At 36.6% G+C, this 26,349-nt stretch overlaps 1 protein-coding gene across 8 annotated transcripts in view; it reads left to right on the top strand.

Moving 5' to 3' along the window:
- PLCB4 (phospholipase C beta 4) overlaps nt 1–26,349 on the top strand; it is a 461,946-nt gene that overhangs the window by 378,263 nt on the left and 57,334 nt on the right. For 6 of the 8 annotated variants that reach the window (XM_020985786.2, XM_020985793.2, XM_020985777.2 and 3 more), the window contains 7 exons: nt 2,495–2,590; nt 9,930–10,030; nt 12,345–12,380; nt 14,549–14,690; nt 15,515–15,599; nt 15,917–16,041; nt 18,615–18,666. In XM_020985786.2, coding sequence (XP_020841445.1) covers nt 2,495–2,590; nt 9,930–10,030; nt 12,345–12,380; nt 14,549–14,690; nt 15,515–15,599; nt 15,917–16,041; nt 18,615–18,666 — 637 coding nt within the window. The remainder of the gene's footprint in view (nt 1–2,494; nt 2,591–9,929; nt 10,031–12,344; nt 12,381–14,548; nt 14,691–15,514; nt 15,600–15,916; nt 16,042–18,614; nt 18,667–26,349) is intronic. The other 2 variants (XM_020985830.2, XM_020985836.2) reach the window with 1 other exon arrangement.

The following is a 26,349-nucleotide window of genomic DNA, read 5'->3' as shown; positions in this document are numbered from 1 at the left end:
GCTAGAAAAAAATAGCAGAATTCATCTGGAAGAACAAAAGGACAAGAATATAAAGGGAATCAATAAGGGAAAAAAAAGGTTAAGGAAGGTAGCCTGGCAGTTCCAGATTTCAAACTATATTATAAAGTGGTAATAATAAAAACAATCTGGTACTGCCTAAGAAATAGAGTGGTGGATCAATGGAATAGATTAGGTGCACAATACACAGTAGTAATCTAGTATTTGATAAACCCCAAAATCCAAGCTTTGAGAGTAAGAACTCAACATTGGACAAAAATTGCTGGGAAAACTGGAAAGCAATTTGGTAGAAACTAGGCACAGACCAATATTTCACACTGTATACCAAGATGAAGTCAGAATGGTTAAATGATTTAAACATAAAGGGTTGATAACATAAGTAAATTAGGAGAGCATGAATAAATGTACCTGTCAGAACTATGAAGAATTTATGACCAAACAAGAGAATTATGGGAAATAAAATAGATAATTTTGATAACATGAAATTAAAAGGCCTTTGCACAATCAAAACTTATGCAGCCAAAATTAGAAGGAAAACAGCAAACTGAGGGAAAAGTTTATGACAGGTTTGTCTAATAATGGCTTCATTTCTCAAATATATAGGGAACTGAGCCAAATTTATAAAAAAAAAAAGCCATTCCCCAGTTGAAAAATGGATAAAGGACAGTTTTCAGGAGAAGAAATCAAAGCTGCCAATAGTCACATGAAAAAAGCTCTTAATAACTAATGATTAGAGAAATGCAAATTAAAACGTGGATACCACCTCATACCTGTCAAATTGGCTAACATGACAGAAAAGGAAAATTAAATGCTGGAGAGGATATGGAAAAATTGGAACACTAATTCATGGCTAGTAGAATTGTGAACTAGTCCAACCATTTTGGAGAACAATTAAGATCTATGCCCAAAGGGCTATGAAACTGTGCATATCCTTTGTCCCAGAAATACCCCTACCAAGTCTGTATCCCAAAAAGATAAAAAAGGGGGGGGATGACCTGTTTGTACAAAAAATATTTTTATAGCAACTTTTTTTGTGATGACAAAGAATTAGAAATCAAGGGGATGCCCATCAATTGGGAAACGACTGAACAAGTATGTTGTAGTATATGATTGTGATGAAATACTATTGTGCTACAAGAAATGAAGAGCAGGGTGGTTTCAGAAAAACGTAGGAAGACATATATGAACTGATGCAAAGTGAAGTGAGTAGAACCATGTCATTGTACACAGTAATAGCAATATTGTAACAATGATCAACTGTGAAAGACTTAGCTACTCTGATCAAGACAATTACCCAAGGCAGTTCCAAAGGACCCATGATGAAAGATGCTATGCAACTCCAGAGAGAGAAGTGAGGAACTCTGAATGTATAGTGAAGGATACTTTTTTTACTTTATTTATTTTTATTGTTTTATTTTGTTTGCATTTTCTTTTACAACTTGGCTAATATGGAAATATGTTTTCCATGACTTCACATGTATAATTGATACCAGATTGTGTGCCTTCTCAAAGAGGGGGGATGGGTGGGTGGGAGGGAGAGAATTTGGAACTCAACATTTTAAAAAAATAATTTTTGAAAAATTTACATGTAATTGAAAAATATTTAATGAATTAAATGAAAAGAATTTTTTAAAAAGAAAGTGGAAAAGTGTCATAGAGATTAGTACATGAATTTGTTGAAGATGAGGAGATATAATCAACAGTAATTAATAATTACCAAGTCATTTAACTTCTGTTTGCCCCAGTTTCCTTAGCTCCAAAATGGGGATAATAATAGCACCTACCTTCTTGTTGTGAGGATACATCACAGTGCCTGGCACATAGCATGCATTATAATGATACTTATTCTCTTTCCACCCCAAAAAATATTTTCCAAAAAGGACATGTTGGATGACCACAGAACAATATTCTGAAGGTATCAGTAGAAGAATACGAGAGAACTGATACCTCCATCTGACTCTTTGACTTGTTGGGAGTAAAAGAAGTGTCTGCTGGAGAAAATTGTAAAGGTGGTATGTTCGAAGAGAAAAATCAGAGGATGTGAGAGTTTATTTCCAATAGGATTGGAATTCTGCAAAGAACAGTAGAAGGGACTAAGGAAGGGGCAGTCAGGGGTGTTTAATCCTGCAGAGGGGATGCGCTGAGCCAGCTAGAGATCAGAAATTAGGAAAAGGTATCAGGCAAGAGAGTTTGTGAGCTGTTACAGGAACTTGGGACACAGGTTTGAAAAGACAAAGAAAATCCAGATGAAGAATGACATTAGGCATCCCCAGATATGTGGGAATGAGCCTTCTAAGTAAAGACTACACTTTATAAAGAATATCCTCCTCTGCACTAGCTTCCCCAGAGATAAACATAGAGGTTCCCAAGCCATCTGATTGACTGCTCATTCTGAAGTTTCCTTATCAGTTTTTGTTTTTATTACAAAACATGAACTCATAATATGTGACTTAATTCATCTTTTTTTTTTAAACAGAACAGCTTGAAGCTTTAAAAAGTATGATGGAAGCTGGAGAATCAGCAACCCCAGTAAATATCTTAGAAGATGACAATGAAGAAGAAATAGAAAGTGGTGAGTTTTAAAATATCATGTTTATTTGAGTACTTTGAAAAGCAAGGTAAGAGTGTGCAAACTAACTTTTTTTAAAGTTTAATTAGCCTTTAAGTGAGTAAATGACCTTTTAATCAATTATGTTTCATTTAGGCCTCATGTACCAATCTGCTATCTTAATGTTCTTCAAAGCCAAAATGTGACATGGGAGCATGACTATTACTTTAATATTCAGATTATGTCATAGATGGTCCATCCTATTTTCCACTGTAGATTCAATTGTTGGGCATAAATTCACAGCATGGGAACCCTTGAAGCATTTTCAGAAGGCATGGGGTTAACAAAACAACTCCATGCTCTAGGTTTTTGCTCATGAACAGGAACATGAATTCTGGTTTTACTTATATCAGCTCTGAATGAGCAGAATCAAAGAGCATTGAAAATGAGTACAAATGCAAATACAAGTGGTGAACCTGTATCTAGGGCAACAAAGTAGCACAGTGGATAGAGTGCTAGGCCTGGAGTCAAGAAGACCTGAGTTCAAACTCGACCTTGGACACTTACTAGATGTGTGACTCTGGGCAAATCAATTAACCTTATTTACCTCAGTTTCCTCATCTATAAAATGAGCTGGAGAAGGAAATGGCAAATCACTCCAGTATCTTTCCTAAGAAAACCCCAAATGGGGTACAGAGAGTTGGACATTACTGAAAAATGACAGAACTTACATAGAAAGTAAATTGGAGAAATGTGGCAGTTATTTGGATAAATAAGACTCCTGAGGTCCCCAAGTCATTTTAGATGAGGTAATGAAGCAAAAGCAGATTTTTATTGACTGTAATATTAATAATGAGAATAACCTACACTTTTATAGTCCTTTATAATTTACAAAGCATTTACTTCACAATTAACTTTAGATTAGTAGTATATAAATACCTAAAAGCAAAGACAGTTATTTATTGCTTTGCCATAATGCTGTTATCCTTTTCAGAAAGGGGAAGCAGTAAGAGTTGTTATTCCAAACCTGGCACTCTAGCAAGGAGAAGTTAGTTTTTAAGAAGCAGTAATGCAGACCTTGAGGAGAAGAGACTTCATAACAACAACAGTAACAGTAATAATAACTAACACTAGCTGATAATTAGTGCTATGTGCACTTTAAGATTTGCAAAGCACTTTATAAATATTATATAACTTACAAGTATTATGTAACAAAAATTATATCATTTGATCCCCACAACAATACTGAGAGGCAGGTGCTATTATTATCTCCATTTTATAGATGAGGAAAATGAGGCAGACAGGTTAAGTGACTTTCCTAGGGTCACAGCTGATAAATATCTGAAATTGGATTTGAACTCAACCTGACTCCAGGCCTGGTGTTCTTACCCGCTGATCCATCTAGCTGCCCAGAAGCCTAGAATATGTTGATAGATAAGATATACTCTGACCATAGACTTTGGGTGAACCAATTTCAATGGGTTCAGAAAATGGATAGCTATCCCTTGGACAAAAAGTCTATACAATCAGCCCAGAAGGATAGAAAGTTCTCATAAATTAAGTTAATAAAAGAGAAAGAGAAATAATTTCAAATAAGGAAAATGGTGGCTTGTGTAAAGGGATCTATGTGAAGTACAAGAAACTCATTAAGTGAATGAATGTAAAAACATTTAATTAAGGGCTTACTGTGTATTATTCCTCTTTAGGAAAGGGTATAGGAATAAACATTAGGTACCTGCCATGTTACAGGAACTATGTTAAGTGCAGATATGTGTTCTTCACAACAGTCATGGAGGTAGATGCTTTTAGTATCTCCATTTTACAGTGAGGAAATTGAAGCAGACAGATGATAAGTGACTTGCCCGGGGTCACACAGCTAGTAAGTGTCTCAGGTTGGATTTGCACTCGGATTTTCTGACTCCAGGCCCAGCGCTGTGTCTTCTATGCCACCTAGAGTCCCTGCCCTCGACAGCTTTACATTCTAAACTGATTAGCCGATTTAGGTTAATTGACTTACTTGTCCGGGTATATTGTAGAAAGGATTCTAGCTAAGTTGGCCTCTGAGGTCCCTTCCAGTTCTGAGATTTTGGATTATTATGACTACTTTAAAATAAGGAAACTGAGATACTAAAAGATTAAAAGACATTCCTACCTTCACATAACTAATCACTGTGTGAGTTGTCTCCTTGAAAACAAATCATCTGACTTTTAAGTCCATGGCTCTCTTTACTATATAAAGTCATCTGGCAGTCTCAGACTTTATTTCACTTTACATGTGTGGGCAGCCTTATTGTTTGTTTTGAAATGTATTATTGAGGAGTTTCAAAATATATTGCAAATCACCGGGATAAAATAGACCATTGGAGCTGGTAAACAAGATGACAGAAAATTGGCATTTAGCTGAATCATGAGTAACACCAGTGTTTCATAACTATGATTTTTGTTATTAAGTTGTTTTTCAGTAGTGTCCAATTCTTCATGACCCCATTTGGGGTTTTCTTGGCAAAGATACTGGAATGATTCGCCATTTCCTTCTCCAGCTCATTTTACAGATGAGGAAACTGAGGCAAACAGGGTTAAGTAAGTGACTTGCCCAGGGTCACACAGCTAGTAAGTGTCTGAGGCCAGATTTGAACTTGTTTTTCTGACGCCGGGCTTAGCACTCTATCCACTGTGCCATCTAGCTGCCTTAAAATATAATAGGTTGGGATTATATGGGATATCCCAAAAGTCAGGGCACTTTTAGCTTAAAATTACACTATGACTTTTGAGATATTCTTATAGAATATCTTTTGTCTAAAGAATTCAAAATAGCTCTACATATAGTTTCTCACTTAGAGAGAGGGTCAAAATTATGAAGTTTGGAAGGATAATTAGGTAGCTGAGGGGAAAAGGCTTAACTTAGGGAAGGTCAGTAATTTGCTTGAAGTCACACAATTAGATCAGGATCATAGCTCCCCACTCAAGGAGCTCCACAGTTGAATTCTTCTCTATGATGAATTCAACCCCTTAGCAAACCAATGACTATTTCTCTGACTTCCCACATGCTTGTGATAATTAACAAATTCATACAGCTTTCAAAACTCACCCCGGAGCAACAATATGACACTCAGGAGGCCTCTCCCCTGTGTTAAAGTCCTACATTGCCAAATGCCATTTGGACATCTTCAAACTCAGCACATTCAAAACAGAATTCATTATCTTTTCCTTAGGACCTTCCCATCTTCTGAACTTGCCTATTGCTGTTCAAGGAACCACACAACCTGGGTATCATTCTGAACTCCTCCCTCTTACCCTACATATCTAGTCCTCTGCTAAGTTTGGTCACTTCTACTTTAGCAGCGTTTTGCACGTGTCCCTCCTCCACTTGCACAGCCACAACCTTAGTTCAAGCCTTTATTCCCAGGATTATTTACAGTAGTCCTCCGCCTGGCCTCAGGTCTCCCATACTCTAACTCATACTCTCCAGTCAGCTACCAAGATGTTTTCTCAAACATATGTCTCACAGTGTCATCTACTGCTCAATAAACTCTTGTGCTTTCCTATTATTTGCCAAGATCAAATATGAATTTTTAGCAGTTAAAATGTTTTCTTACCTGGCCCTTATCTACCTTTCCATTCTTCTTACAGTACTTTTCTGTGATCTAGAAACACTGGCCTACTTGCATTTCCTCAAACATAACACGCTCTCTTGTATTTCTTTACCTTTACCTCCCCACTTCTTGTAATTCTCTGCCTATTCATCTTCACCTCATAGTTTCCTTGGCTTTCTTTAAGAATTAGCTCAAATCCTACCTTCTGCAGGAAGCCTTTTCCAGTCTTTCATTCTCTCCCCCTGGCCCCTGCTGCTGCTGTCTTCTTCTCTCAGATTGCCTTCCATCTACCATATATATCCTGTTGACATTTTGTCTCCGTATTTAGAATATGAGATCCTTGAGGGCAGGAACTATTTTGACCTTTGTTTGTATCTTCAATGCTTAGCACAGTGCCTAATTACATGGTAAGTGCTTAATAAATATTTGTTAACAATTGTCTGAACAGGCAATCATTGGTCGGGGGAGCATAGAATCACAAAATCTCATAGTAGTAAGGGACTCCAAACATAATCCAGCCCCACTTTTACTTGGAAAGAATCCTTTCTTCAATATCCCTCCAAATGTATTTGAGACCCATTAGCTCATGAAGCAGCCTATTTCTTTTCTTTTCTTTTCTTTTTTGGTAGCTCTGATTGTTAGGAAGTCCAACATTTAGACTTTCTTTACATCAAGGTTGAAATCGTCTCTTAGCAACTTCTACCTGTTGTTCCTAGTCCTGTCATTTCACACTAACAAAAATAAAATGTAATCTTTGTTCCACTTGTTAGTTCTTCAGATATATGAAAACACTATCATACCTCCCCTGTCACTTCTTCAGGTTAAATATAACAAAGTCCCAAATTGAGTAATTAATGAATCCCTGAAGTGATTACATGTATTCAAATCTGAATGAGTCAACATTATATTTGCATAAAATACGTTATTGGTTCCAGCCCAATGGAAATATACAGTGTAAATTCAAATAAGGTGACCACTTCGGAGGATTCAATAGTCACTTCAGTAGAGACCTACCTGTATGCCCACTTTCCTCAGTCAGTCTTTATAGAACATGATCTTAAGGCCCTACATCATCTGATTTGCCCTCTTGTGGATATTGCTCAGTTTATCAGTGCCTTTCCTACAGTGTGTCATTTAGAGGGAGCCATGAACTCCTCTTGGAACAGTGACTATAGGGGGCAGCACATGTCTGTTGCCTAAACTCTGGGATGGTTCTTCATTTCTCTCACCAACACCTTTCTTCATTTCTAGTGAATCATTCGAGTATAATTATGCAAAATATTATCTATACCATCCATGCTACAAAGTAGCATAGTTCAGGAGAGCAGGAAACACAACCAGCTGAAGAATGGCAAAAGCTGTCAGGAAGTGATGTACACTAGTAAGACAGAATTTAAATTCATAGCACCCCGAAACACAAGATGTACATTGAATTACTTGGAAACCAATGTTGCAAGTGTATAAAAGAAGTTAGATCTTGCTTGGAGATCAGAAGTGATTTTTCAATATTTGAAATCCACAAAAATAGTTGTTCATTTATTCAGCTCATTAGACCACTATCTATTCAATAGTTTCTGTGTACTATGCTAGGTGTCAGAGGAAATAGAAAAGGACAAATTTTCTCCCTATATTCAAGGAGCACATACGACAAAGTTAAGATATTGTGCCAAGATGGGTGGAGCTGTGGCATGGAATAATTGGGGACACCTCCTAGAGAAATTGTGGAACCCCAAAGGAGCAATAATATTCGTTAGGCTAAGGACATTTCTAGATGGAGAGCAACATCAGTAATGGCTTGGCATTGGGAGTGGGTGTGGCATCCTTGAGGGCTAATGAAGAGGTCACCTTGGCTGACGTAGAAAATCCACAGCAGGAGAAGCAAGAGAAGTAGACTGGAGTCCGGCAAGGGAGAACCTTAAATTAATTCCTAGCAGTGGCACTAGATAATACTATGCCTGGTTTACTGTAGAATTAAAAACAAAAACAAATAAAACCCACCCAACTCATATAGTTCAGTTCAATTCAACAAGCATTTGTTAAACACCCATTATTTGTCATTCCTTCATTAGAATCTAAACTCCTGGAGAGTATCTGTTGTTTCATTCTTTGTTCCCTAATCACCTGACACTCTGTCTGGCACATAGTAGGCTAGAAGACAATTAATTGATGCTTCTTGATTGATTAATTGCCAAACACTGTGCTAGGTTATCTGGAGATCCAAAGACAAAAATGAAAGAGTCCCTGCCCTTGGGGAGTTTGCATTCTACTGGATCTTGGAGTTACACTGCTCATATTCCCTTAGTGTCACCTGGTATAAGTCAAAGTTCTAACCTTTAATAAAGGTTTAGATTTATTAGATTGTGTGTGTGTGTGTGTGTGTGTGTGCACGCATGTGCATGCATGCTTGACATTGCATTGTATATATATATATATATATATATATATATATATATATATATATATGTTATATATAATATATAAATTAGATTAAATTATATGTAAGTTAGATTTATTAGATTAATAAAAATTTAGATTATTTACAGCATTGGTCTCAAGGATTTCATGTGCATCTTTAAAATGAAAGGAAAGATTAAACACTGCTGATATTAGAAATGTAGGGTGGTATAGTGGCCTGGGGTCTGCGCTTAGAATTGGGAAGACTTGTGTGTATGTGTGTGTGTGTGTGTGTGTGTACGCGCACACGTGTGTGTGTGTGCTTGAGATTACATATGTGTGTGTGTATATATACACACACATATGTAAGTTATATATAATACATAAATTAGATTAAATTATGTATGTTAGATTTATTAGATTAATAAAAATTTAGATTATTTACAACATTGGTCTCAAGAATTTCATGTGCATCTTTAAAATGAAAGGGAAGATTAAACACTGCTGATATTAGAAATGTAGCTTGGTATAGTGGCCTGGGGTCTGCACTTAGAATTAGGAAGATGTAATCAAATCCCACCTCAGATGCTCACTGGCTGTGTGACCTGGGACAAGACATTAAGCTTTGCTCAGCTCAGTTTCCTCATCCGTAAAATGGCATAACAGCACTTACCTTAAAGGTTTGTTGTGACACCAAATGAGATAATATGTGTAAATATTTTATGAACCTTTAAATACTATATAAATATAAATTGTATTATTATTTTTATTACTTAGAAATAGGATTGTGTATCTCTTAACCGTCCTAATTCACTGTCCTCTCATCTTTTGGCTTCTATTATGTTATCCAGAGTTTTATATCAGTTATAGAATTCTTCCTAGACCCCAGTTGTTTTTAACACATTTTTCCATGCCTGTCACTTCATTAGACAGCACTGAAATCCCAATTGAAATTTCCAGTTTCTTTTCAGTAATGTTAGATCTGTATGATTGGGGTTAGTGGTATGTGTGTGTGTGTGTGTGTGTGTGTGTGTGTGTGTGTGCGCGCACATGCACGCATGCCCCCTCACATACGCACATGCAACTAGATACCTTAGAAGGTGTGAAATGTTTTTAGCCTTAAATATAATGGAGGCATTTGAGGATTAAGCTTTGAATACTCGTGTCTCACTGAGATGGAATTAGTATTCTCATCCTTGCCTAGCTGATGTCATTTCAGTTTTAAAATCAGAACCACATGTTTTTGAGACCTCTTCTCATTTGGCAGCATCATTCTCTCCTACTAGCCACCAACTTATATCCAAGCACTTGAACAATGCCTGGCAGTCTAACTCTTGCTTATTTGCTATTGTGATCATTTTCTCTCTTTCACATAGTTGACCAAGAGGAAGAAGCTCACCCAGAATTCAAATTTGGAAGTGAACTCTCTGCTGATGATTTCGGTCAAAAGGAAGCTGTTGCAAATAGTGTAAAGAAGGTTGGCATCTGTGTTCTATTCATTTGTCTTTTTTTTTTTTTGGCTATGAATCCCAGGAGAAGCTGCTTACTCTGAAATTGAGGAAATTTAACCCACAAGAAAATGAAGTTGCTGTTCATTTCCCCCTCTAAACTTCTTAGAAAAAGGAGGCCCTTTTAGGGGACAGACTTTTGCATCCTAATTTAAGACACACAATAACAATTTTAAGAGAGTACTGAATTATCCCCTGGTAATACATAATGATTAAAAAATCAGTCAGTCAATAAATACCTATTAAATTTCTTCTGTGTGCCAGGCATTGTGCTAATGCTATTAGGGTCCATCTGGCATTGTCCCTTATAGTATTGCCACAAGCCCCTTCCTCTGTATTTGGAAACCAGCTACTCTATGGAGAAAAAATATAAACACACAGAATTCAAGTGGCGAAGTTGGCCCTTCCTAGTTAATCTAGGCTGGTAAGAGAGTGGTACCTGAGCCATCACTAGAAAGCCAGGCTACTAAGGAAGCATCTGCCCTGTTGAGTAGACTAAAACACAAAGATCAAGGTGGTCTCAGAATACCAAAACTGTCACAAAAACATTGAAACTTTTTCAGGCTAGAAAATAGAATCCAAATGTGATCATAGAACCTCCAAAAATGATTGGAAAGGATTAGAAGTTCTTTAATGCAAACTCCACATGTTTAAGAAAACTGAGTCCAAAGAAAAGGTAAGTAATTCGCCCAACATCACGTAGCTAGTCTACGTAAGAGTGGAGTCTGAACTTAGGTCTTCTGACTCACAGGCCACTGTTCTGGTACTTCATCAATAAATAGTCATATTTTAGCATGCCTTCTTCCATCTCCCCAATAACCCAGTAAAAAAAAAAGCATGAACTACTTTAATAATAAATAAGGCTGATCATGAGTGAACATACAATGTAAGACCATAGAAGCATAAGATTGAGTCAAGTCAAGTGAATACAGCATTTATTAAGCATCTGTTTTGTGCCAGACATTGTGCTGAGAGCTAGGGACACAAATTGGAAGGGGTGTTATAAATTATCTAGTCCAAACATTCTTAACTTTGGGTCCATGAATTTGTTTTTAAAAATATTTTGATAATGGCATTTCAATGAAGTTTCATTTGTAATCCTACTTATTTTATTTTATGTAATTATCATATTCTGAGAAGGATTCTATAGACTTCACCAGACTTCCAAAGAGGTCCATGACACAAAACAATGTTAAGAACCCCTGTTCTAATTCAACACCCCTTATTGTTACTGTTGAAGAAACTGAGGCTCAGAGATGTTAAATAACTTGGCCAAGGTCACACAGGTGGTAAGTAATGGAACTGGGATTCTTAGAGTGTGGTGTTATAATATGTGAATCCAGGTCTTCTGACACCAGATTTTCATAAAGATGAAAATGATGTGCTTACCAAATGAATGTGGTATGAATGTAAAGCAAAGTAAGGCACTGTTTCCATAAGCTACAGCCTCAAATTACTTCGTGTATTCAAGTTTTATGATTGTGGCTATATAGGACAGTCTTACATTCATAGACTTGGGGAAATTCTTATGCTAAATGTAAACAATTTTACATTGTTTTTCCCCTGATTGAGGCACTTCTCCCCACCCAGCTGGCAATAGCCTTCATCAGTAACCTTGCTCTCAACATTAAATAAAAAATAAAACAAAAAGTCATTTATTTTAATGCTGAATATATGTCTTACATGTTAGGGAGGCATGTTCATTTTTATTAGGTATTTCTTTAATAGTTCTCTCCACAACCATACTTAACCAACTTATTTAATAATTATGCCTCAAAATGTAAAAGTAAAGCTTTAAGTAAAAGAAAATCAGTATTAGGACAGTGAAATTAGGACAATCCCAGACAATGAAATGTCCCATCTTTTTTTTTAAACGTCCATTCATTGCTAAAAAAAAAAAATATACCAATATTAACTTACCCCTCCTTACTGTCTGTAAATGAAACAGATTTACATTATTTCATTCCAGTCCAGTAAGTATTTATTAAGTGCCTGCTAAGTGCTAGGCACTGTACTGCTGGGAATACACAGGCAAAATTAAAAACAAGTCATTGACTTCAAGGAGCTTACATGCTCCTTAGACATGTTCAAAATCATTGCACTATAAATGTTTATCCTCTTTATCCTAAAAAAAATCTTGGAAAATACTTCCTATTCTGGAAGAAACAGATTTCCTAGTATATTATGTGTGTTTGTGTTTCTCAACACACATACATAAATATGTAAAGGGTAATTTTATTTTTTGCAGTTTGGAGGGGTAAATATAATTTTTTTTCTCTTTAGGCTGCAGAAGACCTTGAACATGAAAACAATAAAAAGGTAACAAAAAAAAGAATTCCCTATAATTTCTACTTTCCTGTACTTACAGAAATAATTTTATTTGAATAATTTTATACAATCCTATATGTAGATTTTCATGGAAGTATTCAGTCCTTAAATTGCTCTTCCCTATTCAGAGAAATTTAAGCTTCTTACTTTCAGATATAACATTTTTATTTCATAATACGTAATACTCAAAAAAAACCTTCCAAGATATGGAAATGATTAAAGCCTAATGAAATCATACCAAAAGAACATATTAACCAAGTATAATGGCTGTGCTTAGGCATAACTAATTTGCACTAATGCTTACCCTAAAGAAAGGAACATGATTGATTAGAACGTATTCTTATCATTCAGTGCTATAGTATATAAACCTAGGCCTTTAAGATCAGCTTATTAAAATAAGAAATAAAAAATGACCCATTAGGTCGTTAGGTCTACCCCTATGGAACTGAATTAAAAGAAACTCTGGGCTAATAAAAAGAACTACATGATTATCTTGATGCTCTAAAACATTGACCTGACCTAAGAACATTAATTGCTAGCACTTCGCAAATTAAACATCAGTACCTTTTTTATTTGAGAAGAAATTAGATATTGACTTAACTACAGAGAAAGAACATTTTGTGGAGTTAGGTTCCTTAGTTAACTTTTAATTTTATTTCATAAAGATGAAAATGATGTGCTTGCCAAATGAATTCGTTATGAATGTAAAGCAAAGACACTGATTCCATAAGCCACAGCCTCAAGTCAGTCTGGCATGCTATGGGGATATTCATCTCACTTTTATTTTTTTTTTAATTTGGGTAGCAAGCATTGTAATGAACGCAAATGAAGGCTAGGGTGTAATTTAAAATTTTTTTTATTTTTTTCAATCATGAAAATAAGCCTTTTTCTCTCTCATGTCTCTTCCTCTCCTCCACCCTCATTAAAGAAGAAACAAAAACAAACCTCTTTTACAAAAATGGATGATCAAGCAAAACAAATTCCCTCATTGACCATGTCCAGATTTCTTTTTTTTGTTTCTCAGTCTACACTCTGAGTATAGGGCATTATTGTGATCACTGACTGCTTAACTGAGCACCTGTTCTATGTAAGAAACTGCATTAAACACTATGAGAAAGCACAGAAAGTGAAAGACACAACTTCAAGATCACAACCTCAAGACAGGCTAAAGAACTTGCGTTGTACGTAATGATCAGTGCTAATAGCAGGTGTTGAGTACCAACTTAGGCATGAAGAGAAGCCCTTTAGATGGTTTGAAGTGAATTCGCCAGGCAAATGGGCCAAGCAACCAATTTGACTTTCTCTTTAAAAAAGTCAATTTAGTCATTCGTTTTACTGATAAGACCCGTGGATTTACTCAAAACAGTGTGTTAATACACAGCTCGTAGTCTTGGGAGTTTGGGGCCTCAGCTTATTATCAAGTAGCTTTTTCAGCCTTTAAATATCACTCTTCAAAGTTTTCAGTGAAGTTATTGTTCTTTTATTCATTTAAAGCTAATTTTGTTATTTAGAGGTTTTATTTTTATACCCTGAATTTCCTGGACAGCAAACAGATTACCTCTTTCTTTTTCCATGTGACCTGACGCAATCTCAACCTATTAGAGATAGCGAGATGCCATATTATTTTAAGAAGAGGCTTCATTCAGAAGTCATAAACTAGTTGCTAATCTAGTATAATAAATGAAGAAGCCTGAGGTTAGGAATGAGCAGATCTAGGATCTAGTCTCAGCTCTCGTGCTCACCTGCTGAATGACACCAGGCAAGTTAATCAACCTCTCTGTGCCTTAGTCTTCTCATCTGTCAAATTGGGGATAATTATTCTTGCCTTACCTACCTCACAGGGCTGTTGTGAAGATCACTGAGACAACATTTGTGAAAGTTTTTTGAAGCGCTGTGGCAATGTAAACAATTATAATTATTTTTTGTTAATGTAATTAAACATCTCATGTTACTGCCTCCATTATTTGAGACCAGCATATACATGGCCTTGATGAAAACATTTACAACTTAGCCCACATTATTTATTAGAGGAAGAAAAGTAATAGTCTTTCAGTTTTCTATAATTTAGTCTTTACAAAAAAAATCTGCATTGGGATAATAGCTTTAATAAGCACTTTGGAAGAAATGAAAAGTGTTTATTCCTTTCAATATGTTTTCAGGGGTTAGTTACTGTGGAAGATGAGCAGGCGTGGATGGCATCCTACAAATACGTGGGCGCTACAACCAATATTCACCCATATTTATCCACAATGATCAACTATGCCCAGCCTGTAAAGTTTCAGGGCTTCAATGTAGCAGAAGGTAACATAAAAGGTTAAATATAATAGCTATATTTGTCTGCTTTGCCTTGTGCTATTGTGCAGTGTTGGAATCTGACTTAGTGCGTTTTCTTTCTTCCTTTTTTTTTTTTTTTTTTTTAATTTCTTTTTTATTTTTTGGCTGGAGGAGAAAGGATGTAGAGATTTGCTTGATAGACTGTCCATCGGTAGTATATCCCAGGACTGCTCTGTGATTAACTTGTTATTCCACTAATCGCCCACATGGTGGCTCTCAGATACTAGGAGTAGGTTAACAGAAGGTGGATCCTCACACTGCGTGGCCATATTTATCATTTAGCTGTATTTTCAAAGGACTTTTCTATATAAACTAGATTCCGTTGATTCATAGTTGTGTGAAGTGTTTAAACATTCCCTGAAATAACACTTGCTATGGGGTGATGGTAATCACCATTGTTGAGGAACATTTATACAGAGGACATGGAATTTGGCTGAGGCATTATACAAATTCTTTCCTGGCTCCTCAAGTTCATTGCTATTTTTATGTAAAAATTCTGTTGTGATTTGGAACTCAAATTTGTGTTTTAAAATGAATGTTTAAAACTGTCTTTACATGTAATTGAGAAAAAGTAAAATACTGTTTTTTTAAAATTCTGATGTGAATTAAGGAGAGGGAGAATTGTATTGAAGTACAATATTGGTCTCTATAACTTAGGAGTTGCTAATATGGTAAAGTAGCACATGCCTAGTGACATTTAATGTTACAAACTGCAGTTATACTTATTTGTTGGCTTATGTAGGACTATTTGATGGCAGTGTCTCTAAAGGGATATTTCTTTTCTTTTACAGAACGTAATATTCATTACAACATGTCGTCTTTTAATGAATCAGTTGGACTAGGTTATTTGAAGACGCATGCAATTGAATTTGTGAAGTATCCTTCTATGATAAGAGGAATAATAGCTAACTGTTTTCTTTCTTTTTTGTACGTGAGTTTCTGGTTTTCTCATTGTGAATACCCCATGAATTCTCTAGTAAATAGAAAGTAGATTGCCAGCCACTAACATTCCATTTGGGTAGTATGGAATCTTCTACATAATGAATTCCGAATTCCACATAAGCTACATTTTAAGATCTATCCTGTCTATGTAATGGATGTATACATAGCTGTATGAAATCCTCTGGTCTGTTTTAAGTTTATTATTGTTGCTTTAGTTCTTTTTATTCCATTTTCCTTAATAAGTTACACAGTTATAATAAACGGCAAATGAGTCGGATTTACCCCAAGGGAGGCCGAGTGGATTCCAGTAATTACATGCCTCAGATTTTCTGGAACGCTGGCTGCCAGATGGTGTCACTGAACTATCAAACCCCAGGTACGCGATGATGTCCAGTGAACCCAAGTTCCGGAGGAAGGCTCTGAGAGTATTATGCCAACAGATGCCATCCTTTTGCTTTTAGCATTTTTTGAAGGAAAACAGACATATGGCTTAATGACATGTTGGATGTGTTTTGGGAAAGTAAGAAGAGGGTCAGTTGTTAGAGATAATACATTTCACTGTATAGCAACATTTTCCTATACGGAGTCACAGATCTCTTGCTATGTGTCCTTACATTATCCACTTTCCATTTTTCTAAATTCCCATTCTTATAAATCAGATTTGTCCTCCTGCTTTCCAAGGGTAAAAGTAAATGGAAACAATTTGAAAAGCCTTTGCCATTTTTTGAAGAATCTTGCCTGTTTGGGCCTTTAGACAATCCTTAGTCCTTTGTTCACATTCAGCAAATATAAAACAATAAACAGTATACAGAACCTCATTTAAAAAAAAAAACTTGCTGTTAGAAAAAAAAATCCATCGATGACAAATCTGTAGGTACCAGAAGGACCTTGTTCTAGTAATAGGATAGAATCACAAAGAGTTCAGGGTTAGAAGGGACCCCAGTGATCCTATAATTATAGACTCAAGTCCAAACTCCAGTATAGAATGAGATTTCTACCTTGGAAGAGTTGAGGGAATGGCTTTGTCTATATTTTTTCTTTTTAGTTTGGGTTAAGAGACTGGGATCATTTGTTTTAAGATACAGATGCATGTCTACTATTTATTGCTTATCTTTAACAGACTGAAAATTTGTGTGAATGTATTAAAAAGAGAAAAAAGAAAAATTCTATCTATTTTATAAGACTATTTGCTCAGTTTTCTTCCTAAAACCAAAACTGTTTTCTTCTTACAGCAACATTCTGATTGGCTAGATGTGGATAAATTGAATTTCTTCCCTATCACTCAGTCAGTTCTTGCCCGTTTTCTTCATTCACCACACTCCAAGAATCAGCCTATGTTGATTAAAGACAAAATGTTCCATACATTCATCTATTACTTTTCATAATGTTGCATTTGCATTTCTTTGAAAAAGACTGATCATACAGGTAGCTCGATGAGATTGTGGGTAGAATATTAGACTTGGACTCAGGAAAGCCTGAGTTTGAATCCTACCTTAGACATTTATTGGCTTTGTGACCTAGGGCAAGCACTTAACCTCTCTCAGCCTCAATTTCTTTATCTGTAAAGTGGGGATAATAATAGCACCTACTTCATGGCAGTTATTGTGAAAAAACACAGGAGATTATATATGTAAAGAACTTTGCAAACCATATAAATGTAACTTAACATTCTGTATAAATGTTACAGTTAACTTTCAGTGACCAAAAGTACTTACTGAGTACCCTCTTGCGCAAGGCTCAATGCAAGATCCAAGCTTTTGTGCTGCCATAGACCATTAGTGTACTCAGAGACATTTTAAATTGGCAGCAGAGGTCACTTCAATTATCTTTAGAAGGGCTCAAGATATCTTTAATTATTCAGTACATTTATAATTTAGTTCATCAGATACATTGATGTGTAATCAAATAATGGAAAAGGCATTTATGATATATGGTGGGGGTGAGGGTTGGAATGAGAAGAGAACCTCACCATAATCCAACTATGTTCAATCAGTCTCTTTTATCCTTCTGCCACCCATTTAGAAAACAGGAACATGGCTTTGATTGCCAAGAATTTTAAAGTCTTACTCCCATCCTGCTGGTGTAAAAATCTTCTAGACCCAGCATTCTTAACTTTGTGTGTGTCATGGACCTCTTTGGTAGCCTGGTGAAGCCTATATCTCAGAATATTTTTTTAAATGCATAAGATGAAAATATAAGAATATTTTTAAATGCATAAGATGAAATACATAGGAATACAAAGTAAACAGATGATATTAATGTACAGTATCAACAATTTTTGTCAAGATATTCATCATGTGTTAAAGTATAATGAAATTCCATTATATTCACAAGCCCTTGAGTTAAGAACTCCTGCTCTAGAAGAATTTTCCTCAAAGTTCTGCTCTAAAATTAGGTGCTGTTTGGTATATGATTCTTGTCTAGTTCCTTGAGACTGAATGACTGTACATTCACATTGTTCCATATGTGGCCACATTATTTGCCTTGCCAATAGAGTCCAGAAGGTCATGCAGCTAGCCCATGAAAAATTGTGCTTCCAACTTCAGCTGGTAAGCAGGTTGAAAAGATAATGCCCAGGTTGCATTTTAAGGGCAAATTATTTTAAAGAACTGAGTGTTTGATCAGAGCTTCAGGAAAATAAATTCACATTCATTAAATATAAAAAAAATCATTAAAACTTCAAAGTATTACTTTAAAATCACCATGAATAACAAATCTTTTCTCAAAGGTCTGACACAAGTTTATTTCAATTTTGTAAAATTTGGTGATGTTTATTTTTTTATTTTTACCCCAAATTCTCAAGTTTCTTTGTGGCATGCCAGAAGCATCCTTTTTTAAACTAACTATTCTCCCCAGGCTGTACATCTGATTTCTATTATGAAAGATGGCTTTTCAAGATCTCCATTGTCCAGGGAGAGAAGATGCTAAATTATTTTTGTCTCTTGACAGATTTAGCGATGCAATTGAATCAGGGAAAATTTGAATATAATGGATCATGTGGGTGAGTAATGTGATTTAAGCTGTTGTCACTGTCTCAAGGCCCTGTGTTATAGGTTTAATAAAACCATGTCACTTTTAATTACATGTTGCCAAATTAAAGTCGGGTGTGAGAGACAAGACAGAAAAATGAATTTCCTAGATAGATTTACATTTGCAAAATACATAGTTTTCATCCACTAAACAAACCAAGGATTAAAAAGCCTTGCATTACATATAAAGCAAATGAGGTTACTTCCTCTTGTGTGTATTTTAAATTCAACAACTCATTGACAACATCCCTCACTCTCTCCTCCTTTCCTTTAGTGTCTGATGAAAAGGTGAACCTTCTCATAGAGATAAATCCCCCTTTGTGAACCCTCGATCTAGCCCATTTCATCTTCTCCAACAGATTGCCCCCCAAATCATGTCCTTTACTAATCTTCCTACCCCTATCTTCATTATCTCCTTATCTCCTGGTTCTTTCCTAATTGCCTACAAATGTGTCCAAGTCTCTCCTATCCTTAAAAAGAAACAAACAAAACTCATAACTCATTAAGCTCTGCCATCCTATCAAGTTATTGCCCCATTTCTTCTCCCTTTCTTAGCCAACATCTAGAAAAAGAAGCATACACTCCTTGACTCTGCTTCCTTTCCTCTCAATCCTTTGCAATCTGGCTTCCAACCTCCAAGTTATCAGTGATTTTAATTTAATTAAATATTATTATTTTTTATAAATGAAGAAACTAAAAATCGGAGAAAGTGAAGTTTGAGGCTCAGATTCACATTGATAGCAAGTGTAGAGCTAGGAATCAAGAAATTTAGTGCTCTTTTACTTATACTATGATACCTGCTGATCTCATCTAAAAGAGCTTATCATAGTCCATAAATCATTTTAAGAAGTCAAAATCTGGAATATAAGTATTCTGAATCAGTCATGTTGTTACATTATCAGATATTAAGAAGCAGTGGTGACCCATCCTATGAGGAGAGGTTAGGCCCTGACCACTTTGCACATTAGGATGAAGTGATAGGTAAGAGGTGCTAATGCATATATCTTAACGCTTCTGGGCAGCTGACTGGGGGATGCTCAGTCATGGTTCACTCATGGGGTAACTACTCCAGGTTTGGGTTAACAGAGTGATTTTTCACATCTTCACAGAGATTGCATTTACTCATTCTCTTTCCTCTTAGGACTTAAAATTATAATGGAGACATATGTTTAGTAAGCACTAGGATATATAATTTTCTGGCCTTCTGCCTAAGCCTTTTGTCTTCTTCCATTTGAAAAATAGATTATACTCAGTTCTGGGTGTCACGTTTTGAGAAGGATATTGATAAGCTGGAAAGGTTCTGGAGAAGGGTAATAGTGAAGGTTCTTGAGGTTATGCCAAATGAGGTTATATGAAAGAAAATATGGATGTTTATCCTAGAAAAGAAAAGATTTGGGGAGGTTGGAGCATGAAGCTATCTTCAAGTATTTGAAGAACTGTCTGTTGCAAGAAAAATTATTAGACTTGTGCACCTGTTGGTATTGCAGATAAAGTGTTGGGCTTGGAGTCAAGAAGACCTGAATTCAACACTGTCTCTTATGGTTACATTATGAACCTGAGAAAGACACTTAATTTTCTCAGCTTAAGTTTTCTCATCTGTACAATGAGGTTAATAATAATAACACTTAAATCACAAGGTGCTATATAAATGTTAGCTATTGTTATTACTTGGTCTCAGTGAGCAAAACCTAGAATGAATGAGGCAGAAGAGGCAAAGCAGAAAATTCCATTTCAATGTTAAGAAAAAAATTTCTGATGATTACAGACAGCTCCGTGCTAGTAGAATAGGCTTTCTTAAGAGTTAGTGGTTTCTTCTTCAGTGAAGGTCATCAGGAGAAGGCCAGATGACCACTTGTTGGCAGTGTTGTAGAAGGGATTCTTGTTCAGGCATGCATTGGATGAAATGGCCTCTAAGTTCCCTTCTAAAACTCTAATTTTTCATTCTGTGCAAAGCTCCACCAATAGAAACAAAGACGAAATGGGCTTTGGGATTGGGCTGGCTCCTGTTCCTTACTGAAAATTTAGGCCTCAGTCTTCAGCTTGTGTATTTTTTTTTTATCTGAAATCACCGGAAATTCAAGAACTATAGTAGACATGAAAAACAGAGATTTATCCAAGAGACAGCCCAGCTTAAAGAATTGATTTTGACAAGTTCAAAATTAATCCCTCCTTATACCAAACTTATTCATCACCTGCAAAGAAGGGAAGATAGTCCTGTTATGAATAAGGAAAAATATGGAAGGCCATCCTGTGTAGTTCTCTCCACCCTTCATCTTTTTAGCCTGAGTGTCAGAAAGATCCAAGGCAGCTACTGATGGGAAAACAAAAGGCCATCACCATTGGATAGCTTATTTGCCTTTTCTAGGGGTCAAGTTCAACTGACAGCCTGTGGTTCATAAAGCTGCCACCCACGTGCAGAACCTCCATAAAACAGTATTTCTAAGACTATGATGTAGCCAGCTCTAACAGGTTTGGCAGAGACAATTGTGAAATTTTCAGTGTGGGCATTTATACCCGAGAAATTGGCTGTTGCTGTAAATCAGGAATTGATTTATTGTTTAGATGTAAGAAAATGTTAATAATGCAGATTAAACTTAGAAGTGTGGGCATACATTATGTCCCCCCCACCCAGAACCTGGTAGTTAAATATTTACCAGCACACCTCTGTATTGCTCTATAAACATTGAGGAATTCCACAGGAATGCAGTAGAAGGCTCAGAGAATGAAATTATCACCAGATTGGAGTTCTAGTGACTAAAGTCCAATAATAATAATGATACCACCTGGTATTTAGATAGAACTTTAAGACGTTTACAAAGCCCTTTGCATCCATTATCTCATTTGAGCCTCCCCTCATCATAGATCTAGAAATGGAAGGATCCGTATAGTTTATCCAACACTTTCATTTTAGAGATGAGAAAACTGAGGTCCAGAAAGGTTGAATGAATTGTTCAAGTAACAGAATTCAGACCTGGAAAGGATCTTAAGAAATATCTCATCCAATTCGCTCCTTTCACAAAAAAATTAGGTGACTTGTCATATAAGTAGTAGCTAACAGAATTAGGATTAGAACCAGGTTGTCTGACTTCAAATCCAATACATTTCTGTAAGGAAGTAGGCTTCCTATTTTCTACCTCCAGTGAATGAATCATGATGGTTTTATAAAAATATCAGAATATGGATCAAAGAACATGCCCCAAAACTATCTGTGGCATGAAAACCTCAGGAATAAATCTAAGAATCCTTTATATTTTAATTTTGGTGGGAGTGGGGGGTGGAGAAGAAGGCAAGTAAATATAGCATACAAGCACATTTGACTTTTACATAAGACCTGATTTCAAAAGCTACTTCCCTAAATACCTAATGAAAAATAATAAAAGAGAAATTTACCTCTGTTCTTTTCTTACATTTCATTATTTCCAAATCCACTTCTCAGAATATGAAAATAGTGATTCATCCATGGGACATCCAGCTTTAAATTGAGTTTTTATATTTCCTTATATTCCCAAAGAAATACAATAAAACAGAGAAATTTACCTCAAAGAGTTTTATTTTCTTAAATTTCATTATTGGTACCCAAACTAGATTTGTTTTTCTCCATATTCTCACTTCTTTCAGCACCCACCCATGCATATACCCTCTTAGCTTTCCACTCTTTCCTTGCTGGCTCCTGGTGGCCCAGCAATGGCCCTGTCGAAAGTGAGAACACTTTTCCATTTGATTCTGGATTAAGACCTCCTCCACCACATACATCCAGCTGGCTTAGTAGCTAAGGCCATTGGATAGACCAGAAAGCAAAAGCCTCCTTCAATCCCTAATCAAGACTCCCTTTTGGGATACTGACCAGGCTTTGTAATAAAGGGTTTTGAGAGCCTCTGGTTCTGTGGGCCTGTTTTCAGGCACAGAAAAGATGTTTCCTAGAGACAGGCTGGTTTAATATACTTCAGTCCTTGACGTGACTGACTTGGGTTTTCATATTTATATAGACAATAAAAATTAAGATTTTTTTTCCCTACCAAAATTTAACTAAAACCTGCTTTAGTGTATTGGATTTAAATCTATTGTCCTTTTTTCTGATTATTTTTAACATGAGAATAAAGCACTGTCACTCTGAAGGAAATTGCTTTCTTCTAATTAAAGTCAATGTGAGAATAAGTTAAATTTTTGAGTGTGCAACTTCCTCAGCACTGTTTCTTCTGTTTGGGTTATGGGTGCTTTTGACCCTGAAGAAACTGCATTGCAGGGAGAGGAGAAGCTCCTGACAGCTGCAGCCTGGGCAAAGCTGCTGAGTTGGCGGGATGGATCTAATTTCACATCTCCCTCTCTGCTGCCTATCATCAGAAAGGAGTAACCTGCCTTGATACACCCAGCTGACATCAAGAGGCTGTCATTCTATTTTAAAGCCACAGCTCTCATTTGTTACCCACCATTGCACAAATTGATTACACGGATATGCTGAGCTAGAGTAGAGCCTCGAAGGGAGCATTAGACATGTTTTTACAATGGCTCTTTTCTCACTGATATTCTCCTCAAGTCTTTCACTTTGAGTTTGGTCAACTAATTTTCTAGGAGTTTATGCTTAGTAAACTCAGTTTAGTTTAAAATTAGTAATTTTAGTTAGTAAAAAATTAAATTAAAATATTTAAAAACCTGATTGACTAAAATGCCATTGTAAATCCAATGTTAGATAGCATGTCTTTTCTGCTCAGTTTTGGAGATTAATCAGTATCTTTCAGCATTATTTTCAGAAATCACAGAATTTCTAAGCTAAAAGAGACCAAGGAGGTCATCCACCCCCACTTTCTCATTTTATAGATAAGGAAGCTGAGAGGAAGGAGGAAATAACTTGCTCAAGCAGAAGCAGAAACAGAGTTAAAACCCAGGTCTCCTGGTTGAAGCCAGGCCAGTCAGTCAATCAGTAATCGTCAATTAAGGGCCACCTATGTGACAGGCACCATGCTAAGCACTGCAGACACAGGTGAAAATAAAGCAGTCCCTATTCTCAAGGTGGTGGTAGATGTTCAGTTGTTTCAGTTGTGTCTGACTCTCTGTGACCCCATTTGGGGTTTTCTTGGCAAAGATACTTGAGTGGTTTGCATTTCCTTCTCCAGCTCATTTTATTGATAAGGAAAATGAGGTAAATAGGGTTAAGTGACTTGCCCAGGGTCACACAGCTGTCTGGGGTCACATTTGAACTCAAGACTTCCTGACTCCAGGCCCAGCACTCTATCCACTGCACCATCTAGCTGCTCCCTGCCCTCAAGGACAGGTGTTCTATAAGAAAACAGAACATTGATCGTCCTTCCTTTTAGAAGAACACCAGTGACATCACATATGCAAAGTAAATGCAAGGAAAGAGATGGAGTGGGTGGAGAGAAGCATTAGTTGCAAAGAGGGTCAGGAAAAGCCTCTTTTAGGAGGTAGCACTGTAGCTAAGTTTTTTTGTTTGTTTTTGGTTAGGCAGTGGGATTAAGTGACTTGCCCAGGGTCACACTGCTAGTGAGTGTTATGTGTCTGAGGCTGGATTTGAACTCAGGTCCTCTTGAATCCAACACCGGTTCTCTATCCACTGCACCATCTAGCTGCCCCTTAAGCTAAGTTTTGACAGCAGCCAGGGATTCAGAGAGATGGGGATGAACAGGGTGGAGACAGCATGGGCAAAGGCATGGGATGAGAGATAGAACATCCTCTTTGAGGACCAGCAAGTAGCACTGTTAAGCTACAATGTTGAGAATGTGGAAGAGGAGTAATGAAGAAAGGCAGACTGTCCCAGATTGGGAAGAGCTTCTAAAGCCTAGCAGAGGAGTTTATGTCTGATCCTAAAGGCAGAAAGAAGCCACCAGAGTTCCGTTGAGCAGGGTAGTGACATGGTCAGACCTTTGTTTTCAGTCTGCCAAAATACTTGTATGCCTTACAGATAGCCTTAAAAGCCCTGATGTGATCAATCATCTCTACTCTTTCATCTTTAATTTCTTCTTCTCTGTTAGCTTCTTTTCTTCTGTCTGAAAATAAATATATATCTATATCTATCTACATATATATACATACACACACACATATATACATATACACATATATATAGTACTTGGAAGTACAGGTCTCACCTGTCCTTAAAAACTGTGCTCCCTAAATAATAACATAATATGTAAAATATATGCTAAGTGCTGAAGTAGATAGAGTGTCATGCTTGGAGCCAGGAAGATTCATCTCTCTGAGTTCAAATGTGACATCAGGCACTTATTAGCGATGTGAACCTGGGCAAGTCACTTAACCCTGTTTGCCTCAGTTTCTTCATCTGTAAAATGAGTTGTAGAAGGAAATGGCAAACCACTCCAGTGTCTTTGCCGAGAAAACCCCAACTGGGGTCCCAGAAAGTCGGATATGACAGAAAAACAACTGAGCAACCGAATGATAAAATAAAACATTTATTTTATAGATAAATAGAATGGAAGTAAGAATGGTGTTCAGATACTCTTCCATTAATAATAGTTGACATTTATGTAGGGCTTTAAATTTTGCAAAGTGTTTTACATACAAGTGAGTCTTACAGAAACTCTTTGTGGTAAGCACTGCCAGAGTAATTATCTCCATTTTATTTAGAAAGGTGAAGTGATATGTCTGTGGTCTCATAGCTAATAATTGGGGGGTATAACAAGCATTTGTTAAGCACTGATTACATGGCAGACACTGTGCTAACCACTTTACAAATATTATTTCATTTGATTTAAGCTAAGTCTTCTTGACTTCCAGTTCAGCACGCTGTCCACTACACTACTTGGCCTTTCATGCCTCTCCCTATCTTCTGTTTTTCTCTTCCCCTTCGTAGCTTGAAGACAAGGTCCCTGAGAGTAGGAAACTATCTTGTTTCTGTGTTTTCATCCATAGTGTAATCCAGAAGGTCACAGAGTAGCCACTTTAAAAAAAATGCTTGTTGATTGGTTTTTAAAACTTCAGGAAGATTAGACTATAACTGATGGCATTTTCTCAGAACAAATCCACTCCTCAACCCTCTGCAGTCTGGCTTCTTTCCACAACCTTCCACCTCATCACTACCCTTTGCCTCTCTGATTAGAAGGTGGAGATATAGACCCCAAACCTTCCTTTAAGGAGAGCTCAGTTCAGACTCCTCATTTCTCACATGGCTGCACTACTTTGGTACATCTCTGATTGACTTCTCCCTCATCGGTACCATCTCCTCCTGTCTCTTCTACCCCCTCCCCCACTTCTTAGCTTCTATTTGTTTGTTGTCTTCCCAACTAGATTGTAAGCTCCTTGAGGACAAGGACTGTATTTTGTTTTTTGTGTTTCTATACCCAGCATGTAGTACAGTGCCTGGCATATAGTAGGAGCTTAATAAATGTTTGTGGATTAATTGATTATTTCCTTATTGCTTTATTGAAATTTCTGTCTACAAGGTACCCTTCTTGACTTTTCAGCAAGATCAGACACTGTTGACCAATTCTCCCTGTTGGTATTCCCTTCTTCCTTGTCTTCTGTGCTCTTCTTACCTCTCCCTTGTTTCTGTTGGGTTCCTTTTCTCTTTCTTCAGCCTAAGCAAGGGTCCACCCCACACACAAGGCTTTGTTCTTGGCCCTCTTCTCTCTCCACATGCTGTCCTTTGGCAGCTTCATCCACTTTCATAATTTTAATTATCA

The sequence above is a fragment of the Phascolarctos cinereus genome, unplaced genomic scaffold, assembly GCF_003287225.1.
Source record: "Phascolarctos cinereus isolate Bilbo 61053 unplaced genomic scaffold, phaCin_HiC Scaffold_2;HRSCAF=192, whole genome shotgun sequence".
Taxonomy (NCBI): domain Eukaryota; kingdom Metazoa; phylum Chordata; class Mammalia; order Diprotodontia; family Phascolarctidae; genus Phascolarctos; species Phascolarctos cinereus.
Note: the sequence above shows the minus strand (reverse complement) of the source record. Positions and strands in the feature narration are given on the sequence as shown.